Source organism: Meriones unguiculatus, chromosome 18, assembly GCF_030254825.1.
Source record: "Meriones unguiculatus strain TT.TT164.6M chromosome 18, Bangor_MerUng_6.1, whole genome shotgun sequence".
NCBI lineage: Eukaryota > Metazoa > Chordata > Mammalia > Rodentia > Muridae > Meriones > Meriones unguiculatus.
The window spans coordinates 15,176,758-15,196,757 of NC_083365.1; the positions used below are offsets into that span (position 1 = coordinate 15,176,758).

A 20,000-nucleotide genomic window follows, 5' to 3' on the forward strand; every position below is an offset into this window, starting at 1 on the left:
GAATTTACTATTTTTTACTTTAAAATAAATTTTTTTTCTTGAACTAATAATTTACCTTTCCACATTTTATAGATGTCTTCCAGGATGTCAGATTTGTCAGCAACTTGTCAGGTAAGTTTATTATACATTGCAGAAATTTTGAAAATAAACTTAACTGATGTATTTGAAAAACTAGGTATAGCACAATGGGATAAAATTCACATGTTTTCATATTTGAAGGACATTTTACTCAAACATTTGACAATTGTTTCAAACTTAAAACTACCAGAGTAGGGTTTTGAGAGTATGAGTTAGTTGAACAGAGAGGGTTGGGATAGGGCATTCTGACAAGTAAAACAGGCTGTGAGAAGATCTGACAGGCAGTAACCCTGTGATTCTATCAGGAACTACGGTGTACGATATAAGATGTGGTTGGAAGGCTGGGCTACCAGCATTAAAGAGACAGAGGCAGGCAGATCTCTGAGTTCAGTGCTCGCCTGTTCACATATCGTTAGCTCCCAGCCAGCTAGAGCTACACAGTTATTCCCATCTCCAAGAAAGGGGGGAGGGGAAGCAATTGGAAAGAAATAAGTAGGTACCATCATTTAAACTTAATATATGGTATGTCTTACTTCTGACTTTCTATTTAAAAAGTTAAGTAGCAAGCTGGAAAGATGACACATTTAAGAACACTGGCTGCTCTTTCAGAGGACCCAAGTTTGGTTCCCAGCAACCACATGGCAGCTCACAGACCTCTGTAGCTCTTCTTCCAGAAGAACCAATGTTTGCTTCTAGCTTCTTTGGCATTTGCCTGCATGCGATGCACACATATATTTAGTTTACCTAAACAATCATACACATAAAATGAACATAATTAGATTTTTTTCTTCCCTCTCATTTTACAGCTGTCGTGTGTGTGTGTGTGTGTGTGTGTGTGTGTGTGTGTGTGTGTTTGGAGACAGAATCTCATGTAGTCCACGCTGGCTTCAAACTCCTGGAATGAGGCTCGTCTTGTTCCTACTCCTCTTGCCTGAATTTCCCAAGTGGTGGGGTTAGAGTTGTATGCCAGAGTCTATCATTTTAAATTAATTCATGTGGCTGTGCCTTTTAATTTTTTGTTAGGTTTTATTCTAGCATGTTTTAATTTTTTTTAGCAATGCCCTAGTATGACTTTTGTTTTTGAGACAAGTTCACTCCGTGTAGCTCTGACTGTCCTGGAGCTCACAGAGATCTGCCTGCCTCTGACTGTTACGTGTTGGAGTTTAAGCTATGCACCACCACTTCCAGCCCTAGCATGATTTTGTTTATGCCTGGTTGGTTTGTTTTATTGAACTACTATAGATTCAAGAATTTCCAAATTTGTAATTTTTTTCTTCAGTGTGCTCTCCAAATTTTTATTTCCATTTCTTTTTGAGGCTTGAATTATATATATTGAGCTATTTGATATTCTGACTTTTGAGATGTCTTTCAGTTCTCCTTCCTTGTATTTATATTTTCCTCAACTATCTGGGCATTTTAAAAATATTTGTAGCTTCTTTCTTTTTTTTTTTTTTAATGCTTAAAAAAAGAGTTTATTTAGAAACAGCTGCCCATTACAAATTGTCTCACCTTCACTATATAATTATTAGTAAGAGCTAGCAGGAGCAAGTCTCCTGCAAGACAGTGAATGGCAAAATATCAAAAGGAATACACTTTTATGTTATTTGTATACCAAAACAAGTATTTAAAGTAATTAATTTTGGAGTTAAGCATGTTTGGCAGTTTAAGTTCACTAGCTCTGAATCCTGGTAAGGTTAACCTTAACTCAGTTTCCGGACACAGCAGGTGCTCATATGGCTCCCAACATTAACTGTAAGACAAGATAGCAGTTCAGTAGTAGTTGGAAAGCAGGAAGATGCCACAGAAAAGTTCAACTTGAACCCTATTAGATGATTAGTTTTAGAGCCAGCCACTGTAACAGTTGCATTACCAAAGCCAGAAACTGCTCACATTATTTTAGATTACTCTTCGCTTCATGAGACGCCACTCCTAAAACAACAAAGAAGCCGAATTTTAACTCAAAACATCCTCTAAAGTACAGTGATTTCAGGGCGGAAGAGAACATTTTTCGTTCAGAAAATGGCACTGAAGCTAGAGGATAATGTACAGTCTCATAAATATTGATGACATTCCAAAAAATAAAAACCAGTCCTGCTTCCTGGACTGTAAGCCTGTAGCTTATTTCTAATACTTGTTTTATATCATCTATCATTTTTGGTTTTATTTAGTGACATAGTTTTCCCTTTAATAATACTTTTTTAATTCATTGCATGCCTAAGATAAACATTTTTTCAAATTTGTTGCTGTTTGTTATGTTTAAATTTTGGGGCTGGAGAAATAGCTCAGAGCACTGCTTGCTCTTCCAGAGGTCCTGAGTTCAATTCCCAGCAACCACATGGTGGCTCACAACCATCTATAATGTGATCTGGTGCCCTCTTCTGGCGTTCAGGTGTACATGCAGGTAGAACATTGTATACATAATAAAATAAATCTTTAAAACAAAGATAGGTTTTATTATGTATAACCAGCAAGCCTCAATTTTATTATGATCATCTATCCTTGTTCTCCCATGTAGTAGTTCTATTGTTTACCACGTGTGGCTTCATGCTGGGAAGTTTTGATGAGTGCATTACATAGTGAATTTTAAGATTTGGAGTGGTTAGATTTTGTTGTATTACATTATAGAATTTCAGATTAACTTTAGCAATCAAGTAGGTGAATTTGGTTCAGGTGATCCTTTGATGTTTTGCTCTTAATTTTAGAACTTAAATGTTAATTAGACAAAGCCCTTCTTAAAAGCCTATATTAGGACTTGTGCATTATAAGGCTGTTCAGTCTGGGCATGCAAACTGTTCTGTGCCCTGTGTAAGCTTCAGTTATCCAGAACTCTTTTCCTGGAGTTGCCGTCCTGTTTCTATTTGTCATTCTTAAATTCTGCTATGGGTTTCATATTCTGTCAGATCAGTCAAACTGCCCAGTTCTATTAGTTTTTTGTTTCTTGCAGTGATGGTCCAGTAAGGTACTTTTAGGTAGCATACCATCGACTCTTGCTCTGGCCTCAGGCAACCATTTATCCCCCTTCTGTGACTAGATGACATTAGTCGGCATTTTCATGAATTATGTGTGCTTGGACTCATGCAGAGACACTCAGTGCAGTGCTTGGCTCATGTTGCTTACTCCGTGGTTCTGAGTTTCATCCAAATAGTGACCACTCAAAGTTCACCTCACTCTATGGTTAAATATATTTCTCTTATGTAGCTGTACCACATTTTATAGATGGACTGCACTAAATTTTTCATTATCATACACCATTGTACTTATTCTGTGGTAGAGAGATTCACTTATAGTTAATCTAGAATCTAAAAGTCAAACTGCTTTTATGTTTATTCATTTTAATTCAATTTTTCAATAACTTAAATTTTTTTTTGAGACAGGGTTTCTCTGTGTAACCTTGGTTGTCCTGTACTCACTTTGTAGACCAAGCTGGCCTTGAACTCACAAAGATCTGCCTGACTCAGCCTCCCAGAGTGCTAGATTATAGGCATGCCCCACCACGCCCAGCTCTTTAAAGAATTCTTAAGCATTTTTTATTTTTTTATTAAATAAGTTGTTTTACTTTACATCCCAATTGCAAATTCCCTTTTCTCCTTTCCTCTCCGTCTCTCTCTCTCTCTCTCTCTCTCTCTCTCTCTCTCTCTGTACCTCCCCACCCATTTACTTACAGCATTTATAAACATATGTAATTTGGGTTGTGTCCCCCAATCCTTCCTATTCCTTATCTCCACTCCCTTCTGTTGCCAGTCTTCCCTCTGTTACTTTCATATCACAAGTGTTCTATTACTCTTCCTACCCCCTTTCCTTTCATTCTTTAATTTTTTGAAAAGTCTCTTTATAAACCCTTGGTTTATATACCCTTTAGGTGTTTCTGTGGTCGTTTGGTCAAGCAACATGCATGCTTTACTGCAAGTCTTGCCATGAAATACTCAGATGTGAAATTGGGTGAACATTTTAATCAGGCAATAGAAGAATGGTCTGTGGAAAAGCACACGGAACAGAGCTCAACAGATGCTTATGGAGTCATCAATTTTCAAGGGGGTTCTCATTCCTACAGAGCTAAGGTATGTTACTTATTTTGTTTATTTTTTTATTTCATTTATCTTGTAATATGTGTAGTGCCAAAATAGAAATGCGCAGTGCATGTATTAAAGTTCTTTAGATGAGTTAATGTACAGAATTGTTGTATTTTTGTGTATCAAATCATTCATCATTCTAAAAACTTATTTTCCTTTTTTTTTTAAGATTTATTTATTATGTATACAGTGCGTGTTTACATGTACACCTGCACTCCAGAAGAGGGCACCAGATCTCATTATAGATGGTTGTGAGCAACAGTGTGGTTGCTGGGAATTGAACTCATGACCTTTGGAAGAACAGCCAGCGCTCTTAACCTCTGAGCCATCTCTTCAGCCCCATAAAAACTCATTTTCATTTTTACTGACAGAATTTGTTTTCTGAACGGAGCAGTGCTAAACCTTTCTTTTCTTTCTCTTTTAACCTTTTCTTAAGGTAGAAGACATCATTTTCTAGGCATCATGACATATATGTCATCGCCACTACTTGAGAAGCCAAAGTGCAAGGATCAATTTAGCCCACTTTTGGGATCAGGCTATACAGTATAGGAAAATCCTGTCTGCTAAAGAAAAATCAAATCCCAAAAAGTATCTTTTTAGTATCATATATAGATTGCCTCCCCCCCATACACGTCTTCTTTGTTTGTTTTATTTTGTTTTGTTTTTAAGACGGGGTTTCTCTGTGTAGCCCGGCTGTCCTGGACTCAGTTTGTAGACCACACTGGCCTCGAACTCAGAGATCTGCCTGCCTGGGATTACAGGCAAGTGCCATCATGCCCACCCCACTCCCCTTTTTTTATTCACTTGTTTATATTATTTTGGCTAAGTGATTTTTTTTTAAATTGGCTTCCTTTTCTTCATATATTATTCTTCTGTTTTTTTAAATGTAATCTTGTAATAAACACAGTTTTAATTTAGTATTCTCTGTTAAAAATTACTTCTCACTTTTATTACTCTACAATGTAAGAACTTGTAGAACATCTGTAACTGCATTATGTGCATTTATTGGCAAGAAATTAAATTCTGTAGTGTAATTGCTAATCATTTACATTGACATTTTATAACCATTACATTGCTGCTTCTCCTCTCTGTCTTAAGAAAAATAGTTGATGCTTATATCTGAAGTTTTGTTATTCTCCTATATTTAATCCCATAAGTTCTTTGTACCTTACTGATTCCTAAAACACATGCTATTTGTCTTAATGCTTCTTACTTTTTTGGGTACTCATGATCTATTGCCCTGTGTAATTGAATATAATTGGATAAATTGAGGTCTGTGTCTAAATTTGGGTTACAGTGCTAGCACTATAGATAGCCCAAGAATTTTTCCAAATTTTTTTTTTTAAGATTTATTTATTATGTACATAGTGTTCTGCCTGCATGTATGCCAGCATACCAGAAGACAGCATGCCAGAAGAGGACACGAGATCTCATTACCCATGGTTGTGAGCCACAATGTGGTTGCTGGGAATTGAACTCAGGACCTCTGGAAGAGCAGAGAGGGCTCTTAACCTCTGAGCCATCTCTCCAGCCGAATTTTTCCAAATTTAAAAGTGATTTGCTATTTTATATTTTTAGGAGTGTAAATATTTTGGAAATGGCCCATGAAAACTTTTTACATGATCCAATTTAAGTAAAATTTTTGAATATCAGATGTTGTATTATTAAGTCTGTGAACATTTTGGACCTTTGTTTGTTTGTTTGTTTGTTTTAGTATGTGAGATTATCATATGATACCAAACCTGAAATCATTCTGCAACTTCTGCTTAAAGAATGGCAAATGGAGTTACCCAAACTTGTTATTTCTGTACATGGAGGCATGCAGAAATTTGAGCTTCATCCAAGAATCAAGCAGTTGCTTGGAAAGGGTCTTATTAAAGCTGCAGTTACAACCGGAGCTTGGATTTTAACTGGAGGAGTAAACACAGGTAATATGAACACTATCAATTTTATTTAATATGTTGGTCAATCTTTCATATCAGTTGGGCAGTTGAAATAGTAAATCAGGATAAGTATATTTGATTCTTCTGTTAATCTGTAATCATTGGTAATTTCATTGATAAAAATAATTTACTTGGTTGTCATTTAGGTCCTAAAATACATTTTAGAATAATAGTTGGGAAAGTTTAACCTGTTTGCCAAATCCAGCTTTGGTAATCCTTGTTCTTATAAATAAAGATTTATTTGAACGTAGCTACACTCATTTGTAGCTATATACCTGTTTTTGTGCTACAATAGCAAAGGTAACAAAGACCAGTAAACACTCCGGACAGCCCAAATGCTTAATGCTTAAGCTTTGCAAGACCATTTGCTGACTCTACTGTGAAGTTTCTGGCTACTAATAAACTGGTAGAAGAACAGTTGTCTGCTCCCTTGGTGGTAGTGAAGCCCCCAAATGTCCCTTGGGGGCTAGAAAGATGGTTCAGCAGCTGAGAGTACTGGCTGTTTCTGCAGAGGACAGCATTCACATGTCATCTCACAACTGTAACTCCAGTTCCAGGGAATCTGATACCTTCTTCTGGCCTTCTCATGTACTAGGGACATATGTGGCTCACATACATACATGCAGACATGTATACACATAAAAATAAAGTTGTTTTTTTAAAAAAAGGAGGCCTTCAAAAATTAATTTTTTTTTTTTTTTTTTTTAGCCTAACAGTGGTTGTGCACACCTTTAATCCTAGTACTAGGGAGGCAGAGACCAGCCTGCTGTACAGAGTGAGTTCAAGGATGGCCAGGTCTACATAATGAGACCCTGTCTTGAAAAACAAAAATAAATAAGTTTTAAAAAATTAATTTATCTATTATTCTCCCTTAATTTAAGGTCTTGTATATAATGTTTAAACTTTGAATTTATGAAGAATGGATGAATTTTAATGATTAAACATAATTATTTAAATCACCTCATTTAAATATTTAATATTTAATTTATTTAATATTTAAATATTTAAATATTTAATATTTAATCACCTCATTTAAATATTTAAATATTTAAATCATCTCATTCATGCATTATTGATAATTATTTGTTGAGACTCATGGTAAGGCGTTTTTTTGAGCTGCAAAGTATGTATTCTACAAAATAGAGACTGAGTATTATAGTAAGAGCTATGTAAACAGTAAGCACATAATTTAGATATGTGTAGTATATTAGATCATTAATAGTGTATTAGAACATCATTAGATGTTATCAATACCTGAGATGAACTACCTGTAAAGACAGGTACTATTTATTTTGACTTATGGTTTTAGAAATGTCAATCTAGTATGGCGGGGTAAAGTAGTTTGTTTCATAGTGACCAGGAAGCAGAGAGGAGGAAATATAAAAAAGAGCAAGGACATATTCCTAAGGACCTATTTCCTTCAGTTTGTTCCTGCCTCCTATCTTTCCTGACCTCCAAATAATGTCATTGTACTAATCAGATCAGATCAGAGCCCTGGTTATCAAAAGTGTCTGGAAACATCATACATTTAGACCTGAGCTTAACTAGTCTCTCCACTTCTCTTTTCAGTCAAATTTACAATTAAGAGTAAGTAGATTTTTACTGAAATGATGACATTTCGAGAAAGATGGAAGGAAACAAAGGAAGAAGAAGAACTTGGGACAGAGCATGTAGAAAATAAAAAATTACTAGGGTATTGCAAGAAGAATAATTTTCCCTATGTAGCGTTAAGGGAAAGTAAGCAAGAAGTGCTGATCAGAAGTTTTTGGGAGGTGGGGTGGTATTGAACCATGGTACGTCGCCATTACTAATATAATGGCTTTTGCTCTTGAATGAGTCAGGAAGGTCTTAAGGTATTAGTTGATAAGAGCAAAGATTATTTGTATGTGTTTTGAAAATGGTCTCTAAGCAAGCAAGGCAGTGGGGAAAAAAATCAGTGAAGGGCTGGAGAGATGGCTCAGAGGTTAAGAGGACTGACTGACCTTTGTCTCGAGTTCAATTCCCAGCAACTACATGGTGGCTCACAACCATCTGTAATGAGATCTGGTGTCCTCTTGTGTCATGCAGGTGTACATGTAAGCAGAACTCTGTATATATAATAAGTAAATAAATTATTTAAAAAATCAGTGAAGATGTCATTTTCTATGTTCTATGTGAAAGAGGAGATCTATTATGTTACAAGAAGCAAATTAAATTATATATCAGTTTGTTAGGACTAGACCTACCAATGTAATAAGATTCAGTTTACATGTGTTTTGGGCAGTTGCACTGTATTTAATATTGTGGGGTTTTATTAATCTGTTTGGTTATCTTACAGTTTTTCTAAGCTTGGCTTTGGATATTACAGCTTTAGAATCTTTATTTAAAGAAAATGATAAATTGTAATATTAGAAAGTATAGGGTTTTTCTAATGGTGAAAAAAATTTTGTATTAACAGGTGTGGCAAAACATGTTGGCGATGCCCTCAAAGAACATGCTTCCCGATCATCTCGAAAAATTTGCACTATTGGAATAGCTCCATGGGGAGTAATAGAAAACAGAAATGATCTTCTTGGGAGAGATGTAAGAATGACTTTTTTATGTCTTAAATTTGAGCTTGTATATAAACAGGAACATGCTAGCCAACTTGATAGGCCATATCATACTTTCACATTAAGTTTAAAACAAAATTTCTAGTGGCCTTTTCTGATTCTTTGGAAAATGCATTTATCAATATAAATTGGTATTTTTTGTTTTATATAGAGTATCTTTCATATAGAGTGTTATTTTTAACACTTTTTTTTTCATATTATATTAGTATTTGTAATTGATTTCTTTGTTTTGGGTTTTTTTGAGACAGGGTTTCTCTGTGCGGCCTTGGTGTCCTGAAATTTGCTCTGTAGACCAGGCTGGTCTGGAACTTAGACTTCTGACTGCTGATCATAAATAACTTTAAGGATTAATGTTGTCACTAAGAATAGGAATCAAATGCTAGTGCTTTATTTGAATAGGTTGAAGATATGAATTGATTTATAGATATTCATCAAGACCCTCTTAGAGTAAAAGTAGCCAGGCATGGTGGCACACACCTTTAATCTCAGCATGTGGTACTTGGAGGCAGAGGCAAGACAGTCTCTGTGAGTTTGCAGCCAGCTTGATCTACATAGCAAGTTCCAGGCAAACAGGGACTATATAGTGAGGTGCTGTTTCAAAAACAAACAAAAATCCCAAATTATGGCAGTCATTTTTAAGTATTTCTAAGTTTCTAATATCGGGTTGAAAGGTTGTATTTATGCTTTGGAAAAAAACACTTTTATATTTTGCTGCTTTTTTATTGTCTTCTGTATTGTACTTTGCTCACTTAATGAACTTATAACTTAATAGCACTGTATATATACTTGATTGCTGCTCCTCTTGCATGTGATGATAAAAAAACATTTTACAAAAAAGGAGCAAGATGTAATTATTTGGTTCAATTATTCATCTTCAAATACTTAAAAGCTGGTGTCTTTTCTTTATATATAAATGGAAATAGAATTTTTATCTTTTACCTGTGGATTACTTCAGAATTTATCTTACACTATATTATATTCAGCACCCTTCCATTGACTCTTGTTTTGCTGTTGTTTAGGTGGTTGCTCCTTATCAAACCCTACTGAATCCCTTAAGCAAATTGAATGTTCTGAATAATCTACACTCCCATTTCATCTTGGTGGATGACGGCACTGTTGGAAAGTATGGGGCAGAAGTCAGACTGAGAAGAGAACTTGAAAAAACCATTAATCAGCAAAGAATTCATGCTAGTAAGGGAGTTCACAGATTTATTACTGTCTAATTATTAAAAAGCTATATTAATAGCCGGCAGCATATGTGAAAAGTAGCATGTTCTTTGAAGTAAGTACTTTTTTTTTTTTACATAGCAAGAGAACCTGCAAGGCAACCAAACATAGCTGATCTTAAACAAAAGGGTGTAAGACCTAGGAAAAGATATCCCAAGCCGTTTTAAGGCCAAATCTAAAAAGAAAAGGTGTTGTTGTTGTTGTGTTTTTAAACAAATGTTGCTATTATAAGCCTCTATAGTTCAAGGTACTTACTAACAGCCTTTAGTATGTGATAATTGTAATACATGACTTTGACATTCAAGATGTGTAAAAGGAGAAATACCACTTTGTTAAGTACAAATTAGCTTTCCCTGAGTTTATAAAGTAAGTCTATATTGCTGTTGGCAAATGAGTCTTAAAAGCTGATATTCTTGGAACAGGTTTTCCTTTCCAACTGTGGCTGAACTTTCTCCTTCAACATCTATATTTTATTACAATTAGAAGGAATTCTGTAACCCTAGTATGCCAAGAAGTTGAACTCTGATGAAGTGATAAAAGGATACAAAATTACAGAAGAGCACATATAGTAGAGTTGCAACATTTGTGAAAATCAGTAATTTAAAAAATATTGTTAGGCTGGCCAGTGGTAACACATGCTTTAATCTCAGCACTTGAGAGGCAGATATAGACAGACCTCAAGTTCAAGGCCAGCATTTTTTATGTCTACAGTGTTCTGCCTGCATGTACACCTGCATGTCGGAAGAGGGCACCAGATCTCATTATAGGTGGTTGTTGGGAGTTGAACTCAGGACTTCTGGAAGAGCAGCCAGTGCTCTTAACCTCTGAGCCATCCCTCCAGTCCCTGAGCACTTGTTACTCTTGCAGAAGATCTAAGTTCAGTTCCCAGCACCCACATGGTGGCTCACAACCATCTATAACTCCAGTACCCTCTTCTGACCTTCCAGGGCAGCAGGCACACATGTGGTGCCCAGACTAACATGCAGGCAAAACACTTCTATAATTAAATAGATAAACAAGCAAAAAAACAATAAACAGATCTTTTAAAAGCAGGTAAAATTATGTATTTATTTTTCTTTTCCCTCCATTCTCTCTGCTCTCTCCTCTGTGTGTGTATGGGCAGGGGTTGGGTAACTGGAGGTCGCAGGATAGATCTGGCAGTTGGTTCTCAGGGTTCATGCTGTAGGATTTGGGATTAAACTCAGACTGTCCAGTGTTCTGCTCACTGAACCATCATGACCACCCGGAGAATTAGTAATGCTTTATAAACCTACAGTTAGAAATATTTTGTGCTTTGTCACCACACTTAGGTTCTTGTGAAAATGAAAACTAGTATTTTTCATGAGTTTTTCTTTTATCTTGTAGAAGTCTTAGATTCATGTTGATGAGTTCCACTTATGTAGCTGTGTGTATCATAAATTTTATACTAACGCCTCAACTTATTGGAATAAGAAGCATCTAAAGAATAAATAAAAATAGCCAGGTGTGGTGGTGCATGCCTTTAATCCTAGCACTCAGGGAGGCAAAGTCAGGTGAATTGTTGTCAGTTCAAGGCCAGCCTCGTCTACAGAGCAAGTCCAGGACAGCCAAGGCTATACAGAGAAACCCTATCTTGAAAAACCAGTAAGTAAGTAAATAAGTAAATAAATAAATAAATAGTTATATGTTAGAAATTCAGCCAATATATATTAAAATGTAAAATAAGCTCCCATCCTGGTCATGCTTGTAATCATAGCCCTCAGGAGTCTGGGACTAGAGGCAAGCCTGGATTACATAGTAAGACTTTGAAAACTAAGAAAAAGCAAAAAGCCAGGCATACTGTACCACATTAACATATGGTAGAGCATAATATACTATATTAATCTTAATATATCTTGTCAAGAGCTCAATTAATAAATACACAAAAGTTTATTTTCAGTAAATGTACACATTCTAGTTAGTACTAAATCATATATTGAATTTCCTAATTTTATCACCCAGAACAGATTTCTGTGACTGTTTAGTGTTCTGTCATATGAGATAGTTGTTACTAATACCCAGTGCTTAAAGTAAAACCAACTGTCTCAGAAGAAATTTTGTTTTATTTTTATTTAAATAAGATTAAATTACAGAGTTTTGTCTGATTTGCTAATTAAACTTTTACCTCTTTTAGGGATTGGACAAGGTGTTCCTGTGGTGGCTTTGATATTTGAAGGTGGGCCAAATGTCATCCTTACAGTACTGGAGTACCTTCAGGAAAGCCCACCTGTTCCCGTCGTTGTGTGTGAAGGAACAGGCAGAGCTGCAGATTTACTAGCATATATCCATAAGCAGACAGAGGAAGGAGGGTGAGTGTGGAATGTAGCCGACTTTACAATAGATTAGTCTTGTAGCCTTTGCAGTACTGGCTTCCTTTGTTTATTTAATGAACATGAGAATCTCCGATTTAATAAAATACTTTCTTCAGACCTAAGGCAGTAGCCTATCTCACACACTATTGGAAGGAAAGTGTAACCATCTTTTAGAAAACAATTGTCACTTCAGAAACATACCTTTGACCTGATAGTTTAATTTCACTAATGGTTTTAGAGGCTTGTATAAAATTTCTTGTTGTAGGATTATTTGTCCAAGATAAGGACATAGTAGAACATCTACCAGAAGATGCCTCAATAAATTTGGCATATTTTTACAGTGGAATGATAATGGCTGAGTAAAGTGCAATGTGTGTATTAGATTACTCTGTTCACCTGTGGCAGCACACACACCCACTGACATGATACAGAGAGCAGTATAGCCCTTATGCAAGATGACATGCAAACTTGTAAAGCATTCCATACTTTGAAGAAGAAAATTACTTACATTACTAAATAGGGTCTCAGAACATCATAATTATTGACAGTGAAAAGAGCTGAAATGAAAGTAGGTGAGAGAGAGAAGAGGAAAGGAGATTTGATCATGAACTCCTGCATTGTGATACTTTGAGCTATGTAAATGTGTCCATGTTTAAGATACCTTGGTAAATTATTTTATAAGCCACAGTATAGAATTGTCCTTATGATACCTTATAAGATCTTAGTACTAATACTACACTACATGTTGGTGTACTTTTTAAAAACACTTACGTTGCTTATATCTTTTTCTCCCTACTCTACCCCAATCTCTTCCAACACCCCAACACCAGGTAAGAGAGAGAAAGGGTTAGTGGGAGAAGGTGCACAGTTCTTAGCTGCTTCCTGCTGGTCACAGTCGTCGTTGGAACCAGTCCAATCCTTATTTCAGGAGATCTCCAACGTCTTGTCTTAAAACAGCAACTAGGAGCAGCAAGGGGGAAGCAGGAGTAGCCTTGGTCTTTCTCATCTCCACTGGGCTCAGGCATTTATTCTCTCTCCAGAGTCCTCAGATTTAAACTATCTGCAGCTGGCAAAGACCTCCTCTCAGAGCCCTCAGGAAGCAAATAGTCTGCTGCTGCTGCTGCTGCTGTGGACTGTCTAAATCAGTCCCACATCCCACACCTGGGACCAAAACAAAACCATGTTTATATCCATAGCAACCACATGCTTTGTTTAAAAAGTTCACAAAATAATTCAAAGTGAAAATACTCCATTTTCTTGTGCAATAGATTTAACAATGGGTGTCTCAGGAAGTTTATTAGTACAGAATCTCTAGAAGCCTTGCTCAGAACTACCTGTACTTTGTTTTGATCCTACAGAGATGAAATAAATAAAGTTAAGGTTTTTTGTGTGTGTGTGTGTGTGTGTGTTTTCTTCCTACCAGGAATCTTCCTGATGCAGCAGAATCTGATATTATATCAACTATCAAAAAAACATTTAATTTCGGCCAGAGTGAAGCAGTTCATTTATTTCAAACTTTGATGGAGTGCATGAAAAAAAAAGAGCTTGTGAGTAGCTTTCAGTAGAATCAATCTTTTATTTCTTCTAATTCATATGGCATTTCAGTTTTCTGTTTGTGTTTTAAGTTTTTATAGCTGTTCTGTCTTTTACGTACTGGTTTTCAGCTGAGTGATGGCAGACTAATTTTCATATAGTGTTGAGACAATGTACTTATTCTTTCAAAGGAAGTTTCTTAACTGAGTCTCAACTGACTATGCCTAGCATTTTAAAAAGACTGCAGCGGAACAAGCAACATGGTTTAGGAGCTACAGCTGCTTGCCATCAAACTGGATGGCCTGAGTTTGATCCCTGAAAGTCAGCTTGTGTAAGGATAGAAACAGCTCTCTCAAAATTGTCCTTTGACCTGCATGTGGATGCTGTGTGCGAATCTCTCTCTCTCTCTCTCTCTTTCTTTCGCACACATACACAGAACTAGTTGCTAGTGACTTCTCTAATAAAATGTTTGGGAAAATATTTTAAGTGTTCTACTCTATTTAAGACCACTAGATTAAGTCTGTGCTCCTTAATTTCATACATGTAAACATAGGCTTATATTTCCAGAGATAAAATTCTAACAGCTCTGTAAGTATTTAGGAACATGAATTTGCTGTCACCTCTTGGCCTTTTGGTTTTGATCAAGTGTTGATTTGCATTGCTTTGACTTTTTGCAAGCTTTGTTTTCCATGAAATGAAGTTAGTTGAGAACTTTTTATTTGTGTAGTAATAATTTTTTATTTTCTGAAAAGCTTCCTAAATGGTGTTACATGCCTCACCCAAGAATACATGTGCTGCAAGGCATGGTGCACACCTGTGATTCAGCACCTGGAGGCTGAGACAGGAGGGTTCTGAGTCCTAGTACAGTTAGGACAACTTTGTAAGAACGTTTCTCAAAAGAAAAAGACATAAATTAATCCAAATGCTTAGTCTGTAGAAAGAGTAGTAAGATTTGCTTTGATAATTGCCTCCACCCACAAACTGCTTAGCTAACAGACATAGAGTAAAAAGAAGTGAATATGGTATGAAACAGACTTAGCTGGGCAGAGGTAGTGTATGCCTTTAATCTTGCAGAGGGCAGCCTGGTCTATAGAGCAAGTTCTTACAGCCAGGGCTACACAGAGAAACCCTGTCTTGAAAAAAAAAAAAGAAACAAATTGCTTTTGGATATGTCTGCTAGTCTATTTGATTAGTGATTAAAGTCTTAATTTTTTGTTTTGTTTTTGGGGTTGAAATGATATTAGATCACTTATGTCACTATAGATTTAAAGATTTGTATAGTTATAGAGATATGTAAGTGACTACAAAATTCTTTGTTTAAAAGCCATCAATAGTGTACGTGTGTGTATGTGTGAGAGAAAGACTGTGTGGACATGCGTGCATGGAGGTCAAGAGGATAACTTTGTGGAGTCGGTTCTTTCCTTCTACCTTTAATGACTTCTGGAGATTGAACTTAGTTGTCAGCTTTGTATGGTGACTTGGTTACTTTTCTGTGCTGTGAAGAGAAACCATGACCAGGGCAACTTATAGAAGAGCATTTAATGGGCTCTTAGAGCGTCAGAGAGTGAGTTCATGATCATCATGGTAGGGAGCATGGCAGCAGGCAGGCATGGTGTTGGAGCAGTAGTTGAGAACTTACATGTTGAGACAGCAACAAAAGGGGTGGTAGAGGTTTCAGAGCCCACCCTTCAAAAGGCTCCCTCACCTGATCCTTCCCCAGCAGTTGTACCAACCCAGGATTCATACATGGGAGTCATTTTCATTCAAATCATAACATATGGCAAGCCCCTTTGCCTACTTAGCCCTCTTGCCAGACCTATAGATATGTTTCTATACAAATCTACATACAGACTTTTGTTTTTATATTTTTTGAAATTAATTTTTGTTTTATATTGTAAAGACAATATTAAATGTATTTTGAAATAGATCACTGTTTTCCACATTGGATCAGAAGAACATCAAGATATAGATGTGGCAATACTTACTGCACTGCTAAAAGGTAAGAGTTTTCTGTTTTGTTTTGTTTTGAGACAGGGTCTCTACATAGCTCTGGCTCTCCTGGAACTCTTTGTAGACCAAGCTGGCCACTGCCTCCTCAGCCCTGGAATTTAAAGGTGTGTGCCAGCACACCTGGCTATTTTTATTCTTTTAACTTTGTTTCCAGTACTGACTACTGCTATTTTTGTTTGTTTTGATTTTCATTTTGGAGTTGGTTTTGTGTGTGTGATTGCAAGTTCGTGTACTTGTGCGTGTGTGTGCACATGCATGCGTGATGTAGGGAGAGAGTATGAAGTTAAGGTGAATAGATCTGAGAGGAATTGAGGGAGGGAAAACTTGATCAAATACATTATACAGTAAAGCAATGTTTTAATTAAAATATATGTGATACGTGTAAGCTGTGGCGCTGGGGATAGCCGTGTGGTACACACCTGTAATGCCAGTGTTGGGGCCAGAGAGAGGTAGGCGTCAGAGAGGTCACTGGCAGCCAGTACCTCTGAAAGGGCAGACTCTAGGGTAGTAGGATGCCCTGTCTCAAGCAGATTGTCGAATGCACACAGAGATGCGCAGAGTTAACTCCACCAACATAGGAGCACCGCACATATTTGTGAAACACACACAAAGTGGGGTATATTTCAAAAACGAGTTTACAGGTAATCATGTATTTAGTTGATAGGAATAAAAGATTTCTTAAATTGCTGTTTTTATTGTATTTTTTTTTTTTAAGAAAATTTGAAAACTAGTGTTGTCTTCTAGGACTAAGGGATTGATACATATACACTTTAATTGTTTTTCTCTCAGAGTCTTACCAGAGATATTCACTGATTTAACAAACTGTCACAGTGAAAAATATTTTCAAAAATAAGAAATGAAAATTGTTTTATCTGGGTACCTGAAAACACATATTTGGTGATATAGCAGGAGCAAAAGTCATTATATTTGGTGTCCCAAATATCAAGTATTACACTACAATGAATAGCTAGTATGTTCTTAAAAATAATGTAAGTGTATATAATCTTGGGATCAGGAGATGCATAAGTGTTAAGAAACCATAGATGTAGTGAGTAAAAAAGAGAGACCATATAAATACCACAACAAAAGATAATAGAGCATTATCTCTCTGTACTGTTTGCCATATGTATTCTGTGTGCTATCCAGTGTACTTACGTGAATCGTCTTTATTTTATCCTTCCATTGGTCCTACATGGCCTGTTTTCTTTCTTTCTTTTTCTTTCTTTTTTTTTCTTTTCTTTTTTTTTAATAAAGGAAGCGACTAAGGAGTCAAATACTAAAGTCAAGGAATTAAAAAAATTTTCAGGTATATTGGGCCATTGAGATGGCTCAGTGGATCAGAGCACTTACAGATGAGACTGACCACTTGAGTTCAGCCCCTGGAATCTATAGTGGTAGGAGAAAATCAATTCCTGAAGGTTGACCTCTGAGCTACATGTACTATGGGCACACATGCAGACATGTATGTACACACACACACACACACTAAAATAATTTAAAGGCTATAACTTAAAAAAAAACACATAAATCTTTTATAGAAAAAAATGAGTTTGAAAATTTGAAGAAGAACCCAAAGACTTGGGTAATCAAATTATATAAAAATAGACAGTCTGTGTGCTGGCCTAGTCCAAAAAAATGTAAGTCTCGATCCTCATCAAAGAAGCTTGTTTTTACATAAGATAGGAACCTTCACAAAAAGCTATCAATGTTTCAGTAGTGTAGTGGTCATCACACTTGCCTAACAAAAATCTACTGCTGTTTAAAATGTGGAGAACAACTGGCAGTGGGGTGCCCAATCCCAATTACTACATTTGCAACATAGCCTGTATACCCAAGGCTCAGAACATTTTGAAAGAAAGGAGAGTAAGAGGACCAGGAAGTGCCATGATGTATCTTCTAGATATGACAGAGTTGCCACATGGAATCTCAGCTATACAGCTATCTAAACAAGAACTAAACAATGACAACACCATTGACATGTCAGAGTAGATGGGTGAATCTTACAGGCCCCATCTCTAGATGCTGGCACACTTTTTTTTTTAACTCTTATATTTACATTTCTTTTATCTTTTCTCCCTACTTCACCCCTATTCCTTTCAATACCCCGACACAGGTAGGAGAAAGGGTTAGTGAGAAAGAGAGCGCAGTTTTCTTTTTTCTTTCTTTCTTTCTTTCTTTCTTTCTTTCTTTCTTTCTTTCTTTCTTTCTTTCTTTCTCTCTCTCTCTCTCTTTATAAATTACAGTCTATTTACATTATATCCCAGCTGTAGCCCCTCCCTCATCCTTTCCCAGCCCCATTTCCTCCCATGCTCCTCCCCAAGTCCACTGATAGGGGAGGTCCTCCTTCCCTTCCCTCTGACCCTGGCCTATCAGATCTCATCAGGATTGGCTGCATTGTCTTCCTCTGTGGCCTGGTAAGGCTGTTCCCCCCTCAGGGGGAGGTGATCAAAGAGCCCATCCCTGAGTTCATGTCAAGGACAGCCTCTCTTCCCATTACTAGGGAGCCCGCTTAGAGACTGAGCTACCATGGGCTACATCTTTGCAGGGGTTTTAGGTCCTGTCCATGAATGGTCCTTGGTTAGGGTATCAGTCTCTGCAGGGCACCCAGTTTTTTTTATTCTGTTGCTGTCCTTGTGGAGCTCCTGTCCCCTCCAGGTCTATCTCCCCCTTCTTTCATAAGATTCCCTGCACTCTGCCCAAAGGTTTAGTTATGAGTCTCAGCATCTGCTATGATTCACTGCTGGGTAGATTCTTTCAGAGGCCCTCTTGTGGTAGGCTCCTGTCCTGTTTCCTGTTTTCTCCTTCTTCCAATGTCCACCTCGTTTGCCTTTCTGAGTGAGGATTGATCATCTTACCCAGGGTCCTCCTTCTTGCTTAGCTTCTTTAGGTGTACAGATTTTAGTTTGTTTATCCTATATTATATGTCTAATATCCACTTTTAAGTGAGTCTATACCATGCGTCTTTCTGCTTCTGGAATACCTCATTCAGGATCTTTTCTAGTTCCCATCATTTGCCTGCAAATTTCATGATTTCCTTGTTTTTAATTGCTGAGTAGTATTCCATTGTGTAAATGTATCACAAATTTCTGTATCCATTCCTCAGTTGAGGGACATCTGGGTTGTTTCCAGCTTCTGGCTATTATAAATAAAGCTTTTACGAACATGGTTGAGCAAATGTTCTAGTCATATACTTGAGCATATTTAGGATATATGCCTAGAAGTGCTATAGTGGATCTTGAGGAAGCGCTGTTCCTAGAGGTTAAGAGCACTAGCTGTTTGTTCTTCCAAAGGTCCTGAGTTCAATTCCCACCAACCACATGGTGGCTCATCTATAGTGAGCCTGTCCTGTTCTGGTGTGCACACTTGCAGGCAGAATACTATATAAAAAATAAATACATCTGTAAAAAAATAGTCCGCAGTTTTCTTTCTTAGCTGCTTTCTGCTGATTAGGGTCCTCTGGTTCCTTAGAACCAGTCCAGTCCTCATTTCAGGAGATCTTGTCTCACAACAGCAACTAGGAGCCGCAGGGGGTAAGCAGGAGCAGCCTTATTCTTTCTCTGATCTCCTTTCTGGGCTCTGGCATTTATTCTCTCTCCAGAGTCCTCAGATTTAAACTATCTGCAGCTGGCAAAGACCTCCTCTCAAAGCCCATATGAGGCAAATAGTTTGCTGCTGTGGACTGTCTAAATCAGTCCCATATCCCACACCTGGGACCAAAACAAAAAATGTGTTTATATCCACAACCCCTAGATGCTATGGGCAATTAACCACTGCTGAGACAGGGAGAGTTAGTCTTTGCCAGGAAAAAGTCTCCCGATTGGGCTATTAAATACTGGGTAGTCATCACTAGAAAATAAATTTTATTTATTAAATATAATAAAGTCTAGGATCAGATGGAAGAGGAAGAGGACCTCCCCTATCAGTGGACTGGGGGAGGGGCATGGGAGGAGAAGAAGGAAGGAGGAGGCTACAGCTGGGATACAAAGTAAATAAACTGTAATTAATAATTTAAAAAAATAATAAAGTAGAAAGGAATTGTAAATAAATGCCACTACCTCCCTTTCCACAAAAAGATTTGTAGATCTTCTGGCCTAGTAAATGCCACAAGCTTTCTGAAACATACTTGATAAACCTGAAAGTGTTTCTTATTTATTTTTTTAAGAATTTAAAAATTTTTATTTATTGCTTTTTGTGTGTGTTGATGTTTTGCCTGCATGT

The 20,000-nt window shown here is 36.9% G+C and overlaps 1 protein-coding gene across 5 annotated transcripts in view; it reads left to right on the forward strand.

The window, feature by feature from the left end:
• Positions 1-20,000, forward strand: part of Trpm7 (transient receptor potential cation channel subfamily M member 7) — an 88,055-nt gene that overhangs the window by 19,088 nt on the left and 48,967 nt on the right. For all 5 annotated transcript variants that reach the window (XR_009587387.1, XM_021642837.2, XM_021642838.2 and 2 more), the window contains exons 3-10: positions 73-111; positions 3,938-4,136; positions 5,863-6,076; positions 8,529-8,653; positions 9,702-9,873; positions 12,062-12,236; positions 13,663-13,786; positions 15,699-15,771. Coding sequence is in view for 4 of the 5 variants with exons in the window: in XM_021642837.2 (XP_021498512.1) it covers positions 73-111; positions 3,938-4,136; positions 5,863-6,076; positions 8,529-8,653; positions 9,702-9,873; positions 12,062-12,236; positions 13,663-13,786; positions 15,699-15,771 (1,121 nt within the window). In the remaining variant the exon portion in view is untranslated. The remainder of the gene's footprint in view (positions 1-72; positions 112-3,937; positions 4,137-5,862; positions 6,077-8,528; positions 8,654-9,701; positions 9,874-12,061; positions 12,237-13,662; positions 13,787-15,698; positions 15,772-20,000) is intronic.